The 18,277-nt window shown below is 43.8% G+C and overlaps 2 protein-coding genes and 1 long non-coding RNA gene across 3 annotated transcripts in view; 1 reads left to right on the forward strand and 2 right to left on the reverse strand.

Moving 5' to 3' along the window:
- Positions 1 to 6,380, reverse strand: part of SNX29 (sorting nexin 29) — a 585,715-nt gene extending 579,335 nt beyond the window's left edge. Inside the window, exon 1 of the mRNA XM_081560361.1 lies at positions 6,298 to 6,380. Within this exon, the coding sequence (XP_081416487.1) occupies positions 6,298 to 6,304 (7 nt within the window). The 5' untranslated portion in view covers positions 6,305 to 6,380. The remainder of the gene's footprint in view (positions 1 to 6,297) is intronic.
- A 122-nt stretch (positions 6,381 to 6,502) lies between these two features.
- LOC145533288 (uncharacterized) lies at positions 6,503 to 8,448 on the forward strand. The gene is made up of 2 exons (XR_014073976.1): positions 6,503 to 7,658; positions 8,061 to 8,448. It is a non-coding gene; the product is annotated as an uncharacterized LOC145533288 (long non-coding RNA).
- Positions 8,449 to 10,202: 1,754 nt separating this feature from the next.
- TNFRSF17 (TNF receptor superfamily member 17) lies at positions 10,203 to 13,777 on the reverse strand. The gene is given in 4 exon segments (XM_081552267.1): positions 10,203 to 10,722; positions 12,565 to 12,696; positions 13,259 to 13,432; positions 13,735 to 13,777. Coding segments are annotated over 4 exon segments (636 nt in total). The 3' UTR covers positions 10,203 to 10,435.
- Positions 13,778 to 18,277: the final 4,500 nt, after the last annotated feature.

Consider the following 18,277-nt stretch of genomic DNA (forward strand, 5'->3'; position numbering starts at 1 on the left):
CCACCTGATGCGAAGAGCCAACTCACTGGAAAACTCCTGATGCTGGGAAAGACGGAAGGCAAAAGGAAAAGAGGGTGGCAGAGGATGAGATGGCTAAATGGCATCACCGACTCCGTGGACATGAATCTGAGCAAACTCCCAGAGACAGCGAAGGACAAAGGAGCCTGGCATGCTGCAGTCCATAGGGTTGCAAAGAGTTGGACATGACTTAGCGATGGAATAACAACAACAACGACACATGTTCACACTGCCAGAATTTAGAGAATTCAGTTTCAAAATTCAAGCCCTCTGAGAGTTTGACTTCCTGTTGGTCACCCAGGCACAGCCATGCGACAGGGAAGTGGGAGTGGAGATCCATGGAACTGAGCCCAATGCCACTTGCTTACAAGGGAGGCAGTCAAATGTCTGCTGACAGCAGGATACTTGCTTCTCACAATCTGCTGTAACACATCAGCCCAGGGCCTTCATTTGGGGGTGGGGGGGAGCTATGCATGGATATCATCACCTTTTCTGCCTTGAATGAAAACCACAGCTATTCTCTTTTCCATTCATTCATTTCAGCTCATTCTTTTTTTTTAAACCACTTTTTTTAACTGCAGTATAGGTAATTTACAATGTTCTATTAGTTTCAGTATATAGAAAAGTGATTCAGATATATATATATATAACCATCTGAGCCACCAGGGAAACCCATATATTATATATGTTTTATATACATATTTTATATATATATATACACACACACATACACATAGGTTCTTTTTCACATTCTTTCCCATTATAGGTTCATTACAATTAATTACAAGATATTGAATATAGTTTCCTGTGCTACACAGCAGGTACTTATTGCTTACTATTTTATATATAGTAGTATCTAGCTGTTAATCCCAAACTAATTTGTCTCCCCCTGACCCTGCCATCAGCTGATCCTTTATTCCAATACAAGCTGGACATGAGGTAGTCAATGCCAGAGAGAAAATCATAACCTTCAACATTCCAGAAAAATAAGAAAAAGCTGCCAAAATGTACCTAAACATCAGGCAAGACGCAGCAGTAAACTAAGCCCCCAATCTCTGGTGTTTCAGATCCTTAGAGCTTGTCTGTTTCACTCATTATTTGACCTCTCTGGGTCTGGCTTTCCCAGACCTTGAAGCCAGGATTTCAGGGTCTTTCTAGTGTAAGAAGGATTCATGACAGAATAATTACTGATTGAAACGAGTACCAAGGAGCTTCAAACATAAAGACTTACCAAAGACAGTGCCTGAAAACCAGAATAATGACTTTCTGCCCCTACAAGTTCTACTTTTCCCAGTAAAAGCAAAAGCGTTATCTGAAAATCAGAATGCCTTAGCTGATAGAGGCTGGTGATCAAGTATTCCTACCTACCGGATTCTTTAAAGAGAAACAAGCAAATCATGACATATTGTGCTAAGACAACCACCCACATCCGGCAGGTAGCCATCATCCTGGCAACTTATTTCCTTCTACACACATACATGAATCCATAAACACTGTTTTACGTGCACATCTTAATGTACATCAAGGTATATATTTTAGGTATAATTTTGTACCCTGCTTCTTTTTAGAGAACCCTAAGGTTAAGATATAGTCATGCTGATGTGTATAAATCTATTTTATTCCTTTTAACATCTTTGAGGCTTTCTACTATGTGACCATACCACATACATGTGTCCACTCCCCTATTAGTGGTCATCTTAGTTGTTTCTGGCCCCATGATGCCCATTTGTCTTGTGCGTGCATTACCTAACCATTCCACTTCCTGGTTATTTGCACTTAATGTATTGGGCCTTGTAGCCATCTGACCTCTGCCTCTATTGGAACATTTTCAACTACAAAACACAGCAAACTCTAATTGCCAATTTATAGGCTATGTGAGAGACTGAGAAACATGTCAATGAACCACACCAAAAGGATGCCATCAGCAAAATCCCACCAAAGTACAGTGTTTCCTTCAATAAAAATGTCAGGGGGGCAAAAAAAGAGAGAGAGATGAAAGGGGAATGCATAGTTTAAAAACAGACTTTGTGTTTCAAAGGATACCATCAAGAATGTGAAAAAACAACCTACAGACGGGAGAAAAAAAAATTGTAAAGATATAAGGGACTTGTAGCCAGAAATTATATAGAATTCTTACAGCTCAGCAATAAAGAAAAACTCAGTTTAAAAAAAGAAAAATGGACAAAGACTCTGAACAGACATTTCTCCAGAGAAAATACACAAATGGCCAACAAGCACATGAAAAGATAGATGTTCAGTATCCATACTCATCAGTCAGTTCAGTCGCTCAGTTGTGTCCGACTCTTTGCAACCCCATGGACTGCAGCACGCCAGGCTTTCCTGTCCATCACCAACTCCCAGAGCCTACTCAAACTCATGTCCATCGCATCGGTGATGCCATCCAACCATCTCATCCTCTGTCGTCCCCTTCTCCTTCTGCCTTCAATCTTTCCCAGCACCAGGGTCTTTTCTAATGAGTTGGTTCTTCGCATTAGGTGGCCAAAGTATTGGAGCTTCAGCATCAGTCCTTCCAATGAATATTCAGGACTGATTTCCTTTAGGATTGACTGGTTGGATCTCATCAGGAAAATCCAAATCAAAACCACAAAGAGATACCACTTCACACTCACTAGAATGGCTATTTTCAAAAAGAGCACTGATGAGGACATGAAGAAACCAGAACCTTCTTACAGTGCTGGATGAATGGAAAACGGTGCAGCTACTTTGGAAAATAGTCTGACAGTTCTTCAAATGCACTCAACAAGACTTCCCCAGTGGCTCAGTGGATAAGAATCTGCCTGCCAAGGCAGGGGACACGGGTTTGATCTCCAGTCCAGGAAGATTCCATATGCCTTGGAACAATTAAGCCTGTGAGCCACAACTACTGAGGCCACGTGCTACAACTACTGAGCCCACGTGCCTAGAGCCTGTGCTCTGCAACAAGCTACCAAAACGAGAAGCCTGCACACCACAAGGAAGAGTAACCCCCACTAGCTGCAACTAGAGAAAAAGCCCACACAAAGCAACAAAGACCCAGCACAATTACTTTAAAAAATGCACTCAGCAATTCTATTCTTAGATATCTACCCAAGAGACATGAAAACATGCTATCTGCACAAAAACTTCTCTGTGAATGTTCACAGCGGCATTATTCATAATACCCCAAAAGTGGAAACAAGTCAATGTCCATCAAATGATGAATGGACAAACAAAATATGGAATACCCACATAACATAATATTATTTTGTCACTAAAAGGAATGAAGTACAGATACATGCTACAACATGATGAAGCTTCAAAACATGATACTTAGAGAAAAGAGTCAGACACAAAAGGCCACCTATTGTATGATTTGATTTATACAAAATATCCAGAATAGGTAAATCCATTGAGAGAAAAACTAGATCGCTGGTTGCCTGGGGCTGAGGAAACGGAAAATGAAGAACAGCTGTTAATGAGTATGAAGTTTCTTTTTGGAGTAATGAAAATGTTCTAAAATTTCATATGGTGATGTTTGCACAATTCTGTGAATATGGCAAAAATTTAAAGAAACAAACTTAAAGAGAGAGAGATCTAAAAAAAAGTAAAAGACAAACCAATCTGCATTGTTTAAACCTTATTTAGACCCTGAGATTTTAAAAATACACTATACGGAATTCCCTGGTAGTCCAGTAGCTAGGACTCAGCACTTCCACTGCTGGGGTGGGTTCAATCCCTGGTCGGGGATCTAAGTTCCTACAAGTAGCGCAGCTTGCCCCCCGCCCCCCACCAAAAAAAATACACTATAAAATGAAATTATAAGGCAATCATGGAAATCTGAACATTGAATATCTGTTATTAATGAATCACTGCTTATTTCTCAGATGCATGATAATGGAATTGAGTTATGTTTTTTAAAAAAGATCCCTATAGCTTAGAGACACATATTTAAAAAAAACTTACAGATGAAATGATACAGTATCTGGGACTTGCTTCAAAACAAACTGGGGAGGAAGGCAGGAAGTAGATAGGTATATGGGTGAAATGGTCATGAGTTGGTAACAGTTCATTAGACTATCCTCACCGCTTTTTTTTTTTGCCTTGAAATTTTCTTAAATTAAAAAAAAAAACACAGAAGACAGGAAACAGTTCCATGCCACATTTTTTTATGTGCTAATTAATCCCACAGGTGAAAAACACCTTGAACTTTCCCTTCCAATCATCACCAACCACTTTTTCTGCCTCAGTTACAATCTTTCCAAAAGAAGACTTTCATCCTTAATGCTTCTCCCTAAAAAAATCATGTGTTAGTTTCCTTCTATAATTTGTTTAACCTTAAACCTAATGGGATTTTTCAACTGAATTTTAAAATTTCTTTAGTTTTGATCCTAAGTTGCTCCTTGAAGGCTACATTGGTCAGTTTCCCTTGGTTTGTCGATTTCACTGGCTCTCACAATGTAGGCAGCAGAGAGAAGGGGACAGGATTGAGAGTCTAAGGTAGAGACACCATGCTCACACAAAAAGGAAGAGATTTCCAGGGCTCCTACTTAGCCCCAGCCCTTGTCCCAGAAGGGAAGCCAGAAAACAACCCAAACTGAACCCCACAGGGTCCTTACAGAAACAACAATAGCAGCTCCAAGCTCCTTACCATATGAGAAGCACAGTACCAATCACTTTACCTGAGTAATGTTACTTAGTCACTGCAACAGGCCTAAGAGTCAGGTACTATTATTTATTCTCATTTTGCTGAGACTTCCAGAATGTTCAAGCACCTTGCTCTAAATCATACAGCTTTCTGTGGCAAAGCTAGGATTTGAACCCAAGCTGTCTGCCCCCAGGGTCTGCACTTATTTCAAGCTACATTAACTCCTGGATGAACTCATCATATCTTTGTTGTGGTATCACTAATGTTCAAGGACCAGAAACCCTCAAGTAGACCAAAAATCATCTGACAACAGAAGCTGGACTACCTCCCAGGAAAACGCCCCTCCCCAGCTCCGCAACAGCATCATCAATTTCACAAACTTTACTCATGAATAGCACAACAAAAGGCACCTAAATTGTTGGAAATGATCCACAGAGTTAACTTAAAAGTTAAAGATGAAGAGAGACACAGGGCCTTCACTTTGCCCCGCCTCAACCTCCAGAAAAGCCCGGGTCCAAGGTCAGGGCCAGCAGCGCTGGTTGCAAGGATTTTGTACAGGCAATTCCACAGTGAGGGGAAAACAGGCAGAAGGAGGGTAGGCGGGTCTTCCTAAGTAAATCCAGATCCCAGTCAGGGTAGCTGGGAGGCTTCCCTGAGTCACTCCCATCTCCACATACTACACCCAGGGATGACTTAGCACCAAAACACAACAGATCTCGTGAGTGGAAAGGGCTGGGAACACCCGTCCAAGCCTAGGGACTAAACTTCAGAAACGCTGAGGACAGGCTGTACACACAACCCTCCCAGCCTCCCACCAAAACCACCCAGCACTCCAGTGGAAGGGAGAGGGATGGACGGGAAGGGCGGAGACCCCCAGATGGGCTCTACACTGGACAGCAGGGGAAGCGCTGCAGGGCAGGTCAAGTGAGACCTCAAACGAGCTGGATCAGAAATGGAAGGAGCTGAAGAATGAAAAAAAGAACCAAAATGCAAGAAGCAAGGCTCAGAGAGGAAAAATGAGAAACTGGGAACAACTGGGGACTGGAACAGAAAAGAACTGGGGGGAGAGGGGAGGAGGGAACCGTGGGGTCGGGGAAGACAAAGAGCCTGGAGAACTCAGAGTCCTCCGGGAACTGAGAGCAGGGGCAACGCGGGGCACGGGTCAGCAAACTAAGAATGACCAGCAACAGAATGGTCAGCAACACTTTGCCCCTGCGGAGACTGGAGTGACTGTGGACAGAGGCCTCAGGAGTGGCTGGGGAACAGGGGGACCCAGGAGTGCAACTGAGACTCAGAGGGTCGAGGAGTTAGGAGGGACTGAGATACAGGAGGTCTGAGAACAGGGGGTCTGGTAATTGCACAAGGGGGTCGGAGGATGGAGAGGGACTGAGGGATCCGGGGGACAGGTGTCCAGCAGCAGGCTGTGTAAGTGATGGACAGGGGTCTAGGGACTAGGAGTGCCTGGACCCGGCACTCCAGAAAAGTGCAGGCGACCACGGGCCAGAACCTGGGAGTACAGGGGTCCTGAAACTGGGCGCGACGGGACGGGGTCCGCGAGCAAGCGGGACGCAGGGACTCGCAGGCTGGAATGTGTAGCTGGAGCGGCGGGAGCCGGAGCGGCCGGGGCGGGTGACAGCGGCCAGGCCGCCACTCACCGCTCATGGTGCTGCTCCCCAGGCCGGTGCCTGCCGCGCCGCCACCACTGCCGCCACTGCCGCCACTGCCGCTGCCGCGCTCCAGACAGGCCGGGAGACGGCGCGCCGCGCGCCCGCCTGCCGCCCCGCCCCGGAAGTGGAGCTCAGCTGCCGCGGCCCCGCCCCCGACCCGGAAGGTAAACACGGGCACCCGCGCGAGGTGGCCAGACTGAGGCGCGGCTTGTTGTGCCAAGGTTGCCGGGCGCCCGGGGCAGTCGTAGACACGCCAGCTGGGACGCCTCGTGGTTCGCTAGTCTCCGGGTGCGGTGGAGACCGGCTGGGACGCCTCCCCGCCAGCCTGAGTTCACATCTCTGTGGGGGAGCCAGGCGGGAAGGTGGCCACGAGACATGAAGCAACACGGTGCCAGAGAGCCCTAGGAGGGCAACGGGGACATTAAAAAAGAGAAATGGGCCAAAGCGTGGGTACAAGGGAGGTGGGAAGTCCCGGAGGGCCTCTCTGTGCAGACGACTTTAGAGTCCTGGATGGTAGGAGGAAGGTGGCCCGGGAAGATCGGCAGGAAGGGTGTTCCGGAAGGAACCTCCTGCCTGCAGGGGTTGCCTGGAGCCAAAGGGTGAGCAAGAAAAGGGCTTTGAGAGAGAAGATGGAAGATGCGGGTGAAGGGGTTGGGCTTTTCTGCCTCACTCTAAGGAGGTGAAAGTGAAAGCCGCTCAGTCGTGTCTGACTTTTTGGGAGCCCATGGACTTTAGCGCCAGGCTCCTCTGTCCATGGGGATTATCCAGGGAAGAATACTGGAGTGGGTAGCTGTTCCCTTCTCCAGGGGATGTTCCGAACCCAGGGATCAAACCCAGGTCTCCCTCAATGCAGGCGAATTCTTAACGGTCTGAGCCACCAGAGAAGGGAGGTAGGGAGTGGAAAATCATTACAGGAGTTTAAGCAGAGGACTTGAACTACAAGGAGATCCAACCAGTCCATCTTAAAGGAAATCAGTCCTGAATATTCATTGGAAGGACTGGTGTTGAAGCTGAAACTCCAATACTTTGGCCACCTGATGCGAAGAACCAACTCATTGGAAAAGACCCTGATGCTGGGAAAGAGTGAAGGTGGGAGAAAGGGATGACAAAGGATGAGATGGTTGGATGGCATCACTGATGCGATGGACATGAGTTTGAGTAGGCTCCGTGAGTTGGTGATGGACAGGGAGGCCTGGGGTGCCGCAGTCCGTGAGGTCACAAAGAGTCGGCCAGGACTGAGCGACTGAACTGAACTGAAGCAGAGGAGTGACACAATCTTAGTGAGGTTTTAACGTGATTCCTCTTCCTGGGTTGAGAATGACCTCTTCCTGGGTTGAGAATGAATCGTGGTGAGTGGGTCAGGGTGGGAGAAGGGGCTGCTGGTTAGGGGGGCACTGCAGTTGTTCAGCAAGAGGTGCCAGTGCCTGAGGCTAGGGTGGTAGCAGTGGCATGAACAGTGGATGGGTTGTATTTGAAAAGTTGTTACTGTCCCGTTTTAGATAAGAGAAGGAGGGCTCAGAAAGGGTAAAGAAGCATTTTCCCGTCTTGTTTGGCCCAAGAAAAAGAAAGTGAAAGTGTTAATCGCTTAGTCATGTGGGACTCTTTTCGATCCAGTGGACTGTAGCCCTCCACCCAGAGTGAAAGAAAGCAACATTTTACACCACAACCCAGCACACAAATGCATACATTTAAGAAGCTATTTAACAAAATTCTGCAGGGAATGTATTCTCTCTGATTTTTTTTTTCCCCAGTGTTGCCTGAGAACGATTGATCCAGTCCCAAGTCTTGATCCACAGAACACTGAGCTGAGGCCCCCATGGGGAAATGGAGCCAGAATGCCAGCCCAGCTGTGTGTGGCCTACAGCCCCGTGGTGGTCTGCTATTACCTTGCTTCTCTACACGTCATCTCTGGCCCCTGGGAATTTACCTTGTGGACTCAGCAGAGGTTGCGAGCTCTTTAGAAGGATGCTCTGCAGCACTGTTTATAATAGAGAGTGGAAAGCACCAAAGCCAGGTTAGAGAATAGCTAAGCAAATCGTGGCCCACCCCACCGTTTTTGAAAATGCTAATTATAAAGGTAATGGAAACACAAGGAAAGGCCGAAGATAATACAGTAATTTTAAAAAGCCGCATGCAAAATGGTCTGTACACTATGATTACAGTTGTGTCAAAACACAGTCATGTGTAGGGACTGTGATAGAATGTAGAAATGAAAATTCTTGTGTTGGGGAATTCTTGAAAATTCTTTGGTTGTTAAGGTGGTTTTTTTACCATGTTCATAATTGTACTTTACAGTTGTTGCTAATTTGTTATTCTAGTTAAAGCATCAGTGTGTCTGAATCCCTTCTCTTCCCCCCCAGAAAGTCTAGGTTAGGTCTGTCTGCCTCTGTAACTTTGCCTAGACATCACATACCTGATTCATGGAGTGATAAACCTTCTTACAGTGCCCTGTACCTTGTCTTCTTGGCACTTGAAATGGGATATGTTATTGAACTTGTAGTGTGTACTTCACATCCTCCCCCACCAGCTACTCCCTTTAAGTACGGTAAGTCCTTCCTCCTGAGACTTAGCCCAGTACTGGAGAACCAAGAATCAAAAGCCTAAGGTCAATAGCACTTCTGAGCTTTTGGAAAAATCTAAACTCATTGAGGGGAATGGAGCAGTAAGGAGAGAAGGAAGAAGGGCTGTGAGAAGCTAGGAGGAATATTCCCAGGCCATATAACAGACAAAGTGCCTGCCTGCGCTCAGAGAAACTAGACCTCAAAGTGCTAATAAAAACCACAATGGCAATGGAACTAACACAGAGTACTTACCATGAACCCGAAACGTATCATGGGAAAAAATAATAATAAATGTAGGTGTGGGTATATTTTCATTTAATCTTTAAAACAATGTTATAAGTGGATACTGTTATTATCCTCATTTTACAGATGGGGAAACTAAAACAGGGAGTGGTAAACTTTCTCAGTCACCCAGCGTCTATAGCTTCCTGGTAACAGAGGATTCAATCTCAAAGAGCCAATGTCTTCACCACTATGCTGTATCATCTATGGCCCTCAAGGCCCTGGAATGGAGCCATGATGGGCCCCAAGTAGGTAGAAACAGCTCATCAAGTTTCTCCATATCCCAAACCCAACACAAAGCCCCAAGACCTTGAGGTTCTCTGATGTGCTAATGGGCATTATCTTAACAATGATCAAAGTCAACAGACACCAGAGGGCATTGCATGTTTCTATAACACCCCAGGACCTTTGCACAACCCAAGGAAGGCAACCCTCTCCCAATAATGGGTAACCCAAAGAGACGAGAAACTCAGAAATGGAATTAAATTAATGTGAGAAGAAGAAAAAGGGATAGATCAGAATGTCTGGGTTTCATTTTGGCTCTGCATTTGCCGTCTATGTGACCCTTGCTCTGATTCCGTTTCTGTCATCATGTGTAACAGGGAGATAGTAGTGGTCCACCTACCTTGTGATTTGTCGTGTACATTAAATGCCTTAGTACAGGTAAAGCACTTGGAACAACCCCTGGCACATTAGAAAGGCTACATAAATGCTATATGTCATTATTACTTCCTGCATTAACTGCAAAAATGATACCAAGTACACTTTTATCACAGTTTGCAGCTACACGTTCATTTACACAATTAAAATAATGCCTGTATGACTCCATGAAGCTGAAAGCTCCCAAGGTCAGGAACCAGTCATGCCCTGCACACTGAATCAGGGTGGCTGACTCCAGGCTTCTATATACAGAGAGTACATCGGATCACCTTGCTTTCCTTTAACAATAAAGAGAAATCCAGTCTGTCCTGAAATGTATGTGTGCATGTGTAGGAGAGAAGCCACCTAACCATAGAAATATGTGACTATGGGATCTACACATTGCGGTGCTTTTTTTGTTTTTTTCAGTGAATCAATTTAATCATGAAACCAAGGAAGTTTCCAGAGTTAAGCTCCAAACAATAAGGTAGAAAAACATAGCTAACATAAAGATTTTCCAGAATTAGAGGCTGGAAAGTCATATCATCTGCTGATAAGTACAATCATCTTAAAGAGATCTGAGACACCATCCTTCCCTTAGGACAGAGATTTTCCAAGTAGCTCTATACCATTGATATGGTTAATTATCTGGTAGAAATTGATTGCTCCATCCTTGTGACACTGGTGGTGGCTAGCAGACTGTCGCAGTAGTCGCTTGTTTTTGTGGTGACAAGAATGGTCGCGCCTTCCTCCATGGCTGGGAGGGGGAAGAAATGGTCAGAATCGACCTTTGGTTTGCTCCTGACACAGTCTTCACACGTACATTCTTCTACTGTGTACCCCAGGCCTCTTGAAAGAAAAGGTTCAGCCACGATACTGCTATTATTGCTAACATCCAGGTCTGCGTTAGCATTCTTCTGGAGAACCGCTCCTGATTGCACAAAAACAGAACCATTATCCTAAACCTTTCAGGGTGCTAGGTTGTGCCACACTTAGCAGCATGCATCAGGGATCAAAGCAAGAGAAGACAGAAGTCTTCCCCCTAAAGAAGCGGGCCTTACACCCCAAGTCATGAGCTGAAAGACCATGGGCCATGTTGGGTTCAAAGACATGCTCAGTTTAGGGCACACAGTATTTTTAAAGTGTTTGCTTATCTGTTTTATGTTGGCCCACATTTGAAAATCAAGAGATTTTACATACAAATCTAGACAACTGGTCTCTCTTTTTTGTGGCCACATCTCATGGCTTGGGGGTGCTTCCCAGGTGGTTCAGGGGTAAAGAATCCGCCTGCACTGCAGGAGACACGGAGATGCAGTTTCAATCCCTGGGTCAGGAAGATCCACTGGAGGACGAAATAGCAACCCACTCCAGTATTCTTCCCTGGAGAATCCCACGGACAGAGGAGCCTAGTGGGCTACATACAGTCCATAGGGTCACAAAGTCCAAAGGGTCGCAGAACTTCCCCCACCAGCGATCAAAGTCGTACCCCCTGCAGTGGAAGTGCAGATTCTTAACCAGTGGACCATCCTGGAAGTCCCTCTTTTACTTTATTTTTTTTTTTAAAGACAACAAAATGTGGCCAGTGGCAACTGACATTCCTACAAGAAAACACTTGGGAGTCAATAGCCTTTGTCTCCTTCAAGCTGGGCACTCACTCCCTTATCACCGAACCTCCAGTGATCCACTACATTTGTTTCTGACCCACATGGCCCTTGGAGGCATTAAGACACCGACCCTTTTTACAATTGTGAAATGACAGATCAGCATGTGTTACAGCATACAAAAATGAGTCTTGGGTGACACTTTACAATTCAAAGTAAAGATGTTTCTCTTACAGAGCATTCTGTGGCAGATTACTTTTTTTTTTTTTAATGAATCTTTCATGATCCCATAAGGAAGGAGTCTCTGTTGTGTCCCCATTACACGCCTGTGCAGGCACGTTTTAATACTTTCCCAATGTTCCACAGTATACCTCTATCTTCCAAAATGTCACAGTTGAAGTCACTCCCCACCTGTCTCTCAGGCCCCAGGCAAAAAGAGAAATGAGTAAATGATATGGAACAGCCATCTTCCTCCCCTTTCTGCACTAGAAAGCAGACGAAATGTTGCCGTATAGATTATGCACGGAAAATACACGCATAAAGAAACAGGGCAATGACTCCAAAGCGTTTAGAAATTAGATCATGGGCAAAGGTGCTGAAATATTTTTCTCTTAATAAACTCTGCAGCAGAATATTCGCTTCTCTGGGACTGATTCTCTACTGCTTAATAAAGATAAAGATCTTTGAAACGATTGCTTAAATAATCCAGGAGCAATTGGTATTCATTTCTAGCATTTTTCAGCAGTAGAATGTTCATCTGAGCAAACAACACTTGTATTTGTGTGAAAATATGCCCACCAGTCTTGTCAAATACACTTTTTTCAGATAGTACCAGACCCGGATAACTATTTCTGATAGTGTGATGTTTAATCAATGTGCTAACTTTGGTCAAAGAGATGGATGTTTTCCAAGGAGGCCTCAGTACTTCAAAAGAGTAAATACCAAAGGAAGAATGTTGAGGAAGGCTGACATGGTACGATATTAACAAAGAAGGTGTAAACATCGGAAAGGAAGCTCACTTCTCCCAAGAGTTCATTTAACCCAACTGTCATCTAACACACTCAAAAGGGCACTTACCAGATGAGATACACAACATGAAAGAAGAAAATGAATTGAAATTCACAACAGCCACCTCTTGGAAAGAGATTTCAAAGATCAACCATCAAACCAACCTGTGTTTTTAAGTTTGTCCTTTAATGGTTCGGAGCTCATCTTCCTTAGCAAGAACATCAATACGAAAACTGTCAAGGAAACTATCAAGCTCAGGCCCAAACAGGTCCAGAGAAATGTATTTGTTCCTTTCACTGAATCAAAAGAACGTCAGAGAGAGAATGAATCTGGTAACATAATATTCACATCAGGTAAAGATTATTTACCAACCGGTTCCCCTAATTCCTCAGCATTGACTTTTAAGTTCTAAGTTAATAATTAGGAGAGATGATAAAAATCTATGTTGCTAAGACTGCAGAATAAAATAGAGTTGAGTTCTGAAAAAGTATCCATTCCTGTTGGCATTTAAATGATTGCCTTATTTTCTTTCTCTTTTTGATTCAGAAAATCTCACCACCTTCCCCATAATGTTTCTTCTTTGAATAAACAGTCAACTCCAGTATTCTTAGGCTTCCCTGGTGGCTCAGACGGTCAAGAATCCGCCTGCAATGTGGGAGACCTGGGTTGGGGAGATTCCCATGGAGGAGGGTATGGCAACCCACTCCAGTATTCTTGCCTGGAGAATCCTCATGGACAGAGGAGCCTGGTGGGCTACAGTCCATAGTGTCGCAAAGGGTCGGACACAGCTGAGCAACTAAGCACACACACACACACACACACAGCAAATACTTCACACCAATGAGTAATCGTTCAAACAGGATTACTTACTTGTGTTACAATAATGCTGACATATTACAGGAGGGGTATTAGGGCATCGAAGTTGACACGATTTGCAAGAATTCAGCAATCTGTCAAAATATTCATTTGGGGAGCACCGCTGAGCCATCTGGAACTGGATCACAAAAAGAAACAAAGAAACCACAGAAAGAACTGCATGGAAAGACAAGTAAACTCTTGTTGAGAATTCCCCAGCAAATGTAGTGACAACAGCCAGAATGTCGAGGAAAAAAAACAGAACTTCACATTGATGACTTGGTTCTTAAGGGGGCTGACTCTTTGTACTGTGGCTAAGGATTTGAATACCAACACTAATTCCAGTTTCTAAGTTTGAGGCTTGAGTTGGGTAAGAGAGGGGATATATGCAGCAAGAGCAAACCATACTTGAAACAGAAACTGCTTATTTATAGAGGAAATTTCTCAGGCAGGTGACAATTGCAGGACTGTCAACAAGCCTGAGGCATCAAGCAGAAGGTTCAATAACCATTTCTGAAGCATCTGTTCTGTGATCTGTGCTGTGTGATGGGCCCCAGGGAGAGAGATAAGACAAGGTCTGAGCCACTTAAAAGAACTTAAAATCTAACAGAGGAGACAGCTTGCATGCGTGCTTAGTCACTCAGTCGAGTCAAACTCTTTGCGACCCTTTGGACTGGAGCCCACCAGGCTCCTCTGTCCATAGGATTTTTCAGGCAAGAATACTGGAGTGGGTTGCCATTTCTTAGAGGAGATGGAAATGCACTCAAATAACCACAAAATATAGTGGGAAGATAGAATGTGAGATGGGGAGACTTCCCTGGTAATCCAGTGACTAAGACTCCATGTGCCCAATGCAGGGGGCCCGGGGTTCGATCTCTGGTCAGGGAACTAGATCCCACCTGCTGCAACTGAGCATTCACTTGCTGCAACTGAAGATTCTGCATGCTGAAACTAAGACCGGGTAAAGCCAAATGAACAATTTTTTTTTTTTTAAGAAAGAAGAATGTGAGAAGAAAGGAGTATGAAGCACGATTACCAGGTTTTAAACCTAGGAAGACTACCAGAATTCCAACAAATAGAGACTTCTAGGTTAAAAGAGGCAACTTCTATTTTTACTTCTAGGGTAAAAGAGGTTAAAAAAAAAAAAGAGGTAGGTAAAAGAGGGCTAGGGGAAGACATATGTGGGACATAGTCATATAATAATAATATATGACTATTAACTCTTGGGAGTCTTCTCCAGCACCACAATTCGAAAGCATTATATTAATAGTCATATAATAATAATATATAGTCATATAATAGTCATATAATAATAATATGTGACTATTAATATAATGCTTTCGAATTGTGGTGCTGGAGAAGACTCTCGAGAGTTCCTTGGACAGCAAGGAAATCAAACCAGTCAATCCTGAAAGAAATCAACACTGAATATTCATTGGAAGGACTGATGCTGAAGCCGAAGCTCCAGTACTTTGGCCATCTGATGTGAAGAGCCAACTCACTGGAAAAGACCTTGATGCTGGGAAAGACTGAGGGCAGGAGAAGAAGGGGGCAGCAAAAGATGAGATGGTTGGATAGCATCACCAACTCAATGGAGATAAATTTGAGCAAACTCTGGAAGATAGTGAAGGACAGGGAAGCCTGGTGTGCTACAGTCCATGGAGTCAAAGAGAGGTGGACATGACTTAGTGACTGAACAACGACAATAAATTAATATAATAACATATGTCTACGTTATCTCTATGTTCCACTGTTGAACGTCTATTCAATGTCTATTGAATGTTCCAATGTCTATGTTCCACTGTTGAAAACTTTGAAAAAACAGTTGGGCATATAGCAAAATTATCCATAGTTGTAGCATACAGAAACAATCACCATTAATATTGGGGTATATAAAACAGAATTTGCAAACAGGCCTACCAATGTGTTCTTTGTTTGGTTTTTTTTTTCACTTTATATTGGAGTATAGTTGATTTATGATATTGTATTATACAAAGTGATTCAGTTATACATATTCTCATATCTATTCTTTTTCATACTCTTTTCCCATATGGGTTATTACTGAGTAGAGTCCCCCATGCTATTGCCAATATGTTCTGTTTAGCCAATTCGAGATATAGATCTTTCTGGAAGGATTTCTGTAGGTGGCCAGATTGATTGATTCATTCTTCCTTTTACATAAATGCAATCACATGTGTTTGCATTTAACCATACTGAGAGATACCCATATGGAAATATCCAAAGAAGTCAATCAGAAATACAGGACTCAAGTAAAATGCAAGGACAGGAAAAATCTCAGATTAAGGACAGTGCATATCTCTAGGGGGCAGAAAGGGGGCAAAAGAAGCTTCACCTATATTGGTCACATTTTATTAAGCTGAATGGTGGACAAATCGGCATTTCCTGTGTTATTCTTTTGTTTTATTTTTGGTTATTCTTTACACTTTTTGATATGAAAACAATGATAAATGCAAGAATTAAAAAGAACACACTTTTTTTTTTTTAATGAAAGGCTTGAGCCTAGAGGAAAGTTTGAACTTAGATTGATCAAAATCTCACATTCCTCCAGAGGTGAGGTCAATGGGTGTGACAGCCTGAGTGGGACAACCAAGAGCTGAAAGAGCTGGCCCAGCAGGTCCCATGCCCTCAGGCTCCACCAAATGGTGACCCTGGGAGATTGGAAAGGACACAGGAAAAGCATGATTAGAGATAGGCCAGGACAAAGGTTATCTCTCCTATCAGCCAAGCAAGGAGAGTTTCAGAGAAGGATAGGAAGTGGGATCAAATTCTGTGGAAAAGTCAGAGTTGATGCTCTAGGGAAGGGGTCACTGGTGGCCTTTGAGTCTGTCAGTCGGTATATTGCAGTTACTTAAGGAGTGGAGAGAAAGAGGAAGTGGCCAAAGTAGGCCATGCCGGGGAAGTCTGGTGGAAAGCACTGCTGTTTCTGACAGATGTACTGGCTCAGGTGCCTGAAGTGCCATGTAGAAAGATGTTCACTGCAGCATCATTTGTAGTCACACGAGCCTGTCCATCATGGGGAAACCTCACAGTAGAATACTATGCAACCATGTAAAAGAATGAAACCAATGCCCTCTGATGTGAACAGTACATCACTAAGTGGAAAATGAAAAGTACTGAAGAGTGTGTTTTCAATCTTCTCTGTTGTGTTTACAAATAAAATATATAATATTTTTAAAATATTTTTAAATAATTTTTAAAATATTTTTAAAAATAAACTTAAAGACAAACAAAAAATAAAATAAAATATGTAGGGTTTATATAGAGATATAAACATATACTACATCTGAAAAGATGCTCAGGAGACTGATAGTAATCATTGCCTCCAGCAAGAGACAGAAAGTCCAGGGTGGAAAAACAAATTTACTTTTCATTGAAAAATTTTGGTACTGTATGAATAATTATTTGTAATAGTAATGGCTATTTCTTCAATAAGAACCATTTTTTTAAAGGGTGCTATATTAGTCCACTGAGTCTACTATACAAAATACCATAGACTGGATGGCTTATGCACAACAAAACTATATTTCTCCCAGCTCTCAAGGCTGGGCACTCCAAGATGAAGGTGTCAGCTGATTTGGTGTCTGGTGAGAGCCCACACACAGCAAGCTGTCGTCTCACTAATTCTGTCTATAGTAGCTGGGGAGCTTGGAGGAGGGAAAAGAGTAGAGTAAAAGGAAAGTTACCCAAAGATGAAGATCATAGTCTAAAGGGGAAATAATAAAGATTAAAGATGTCAGACCAGGATGGGCAGAGTCTGAGACAGCGTGAGGGCCAAAGCACCCTCCCTGGGACTTACAAGCAACGAAGGCCTCCAGGGGTTGTTCTTTATTTTTCACCGACTCAGTGGACATGAATTTGAGCAAACTCCAGGAGATAGTGAAGGACAGGGAAGGAAGCCTGGTGTGCTGTAGTCCATGGGCTCACAAAGAGTCAGGCACAACTTGGCAACTGAACAACGACAATAATTTATTTATTCGGCTGCACCAAGTCTTAGTTTCAGCACACAGGATCTTTTTCAGTTGAGCCACGCAAACTCTTAGTTGTAGCATGTGGGATCTAGTTCCCTGACCAGGGATTGAACCTGTGTCCCCTGCATTGGGAGCACAGAGACTTTGCCACTGGACTGCCAGGGAAGTCCCTGCAGAGGTTGTTCTTAATCCCATGTAGGCCTCGAGCATCCTGGAGAAGCCCAAGAATGGCTCCATCCTCAGAGAGGTCATGGCAATCGCCTCCTGACCTGTTGCCAAGCCTCTCAGGTGTGCTGGGTGGACTCCTGGGAACCAGGCTGGGGATCTTCATCTTACCTCACACTCTCTCCCCAAAAGCATCTTTCTCCAAGTCATTTCAAGCTTGAACCAGAGAGGGCAGAGCTTGCAGCTGTAACCCATCAGTGGATGGGCAGCCCAGAGAGGAGGGTAATGCCAGCCTGCTGAGGCTCCCCAGGGCGGCTCTGGTCCCTCCTCTTCCCCGCGTTTGCTGTTCAGCTTGTTCAGCTTGATTTTGTGGGGAAAACCTGTGATCCTTCCAATAAAGTTCTTTTGTGGCTTATGTGAGCCAGAGTCAGTTTGGGTTGACTGCTAATAATCCAAACATAAAATGCTTATCCATATCCACCCATTCTTAACTAATTCCTCCACTCTTGCCTGAAATTTCAACAATAGACACTGATTGAGGTAAGCTGTGCCTTCCCCTTTGCTCCTAAGGATAAGGATAACCAGTATAACATCTCCCAATTGCAAGGAAAATTGCACTCAATTAAAAGATCCTTTTCCCAAATTACCAAACGACTAGCAAGTTTTCACAGTAGAACACGTGAATTCTGGCATCTTTGGGTCAGCTGATTCTCCTCCATGACAGCAAAGGAGATGGGGAAACATAGGAGACAAAGATAAAGGATTAGGAGATGTCATGTTAGTCAGGATTCTTCCCATAGAAATGACATAAAAACTTAAGTTCAAAAAGAATTTACTAGTATTACAGCTGAAAAGTATAGTAGAATCA

Source organism: Giraffa tippelskirchi, chromosome 13 (assembly GCF_054371585.1).
Source record: "Giraffa tippelskirchi isolate mGirTip1 chromosome 13, T2T-mGirTip1v1.2.pri, whole genome shotgun sequence".
In the NCBI taxonomy this organism is placed as follows: Eukaryota; Metazoa; Chordata; class Mammalia; order Artiodactyla; family Giraffidae; genus Giraffa; species Giraffa tippelskirchi.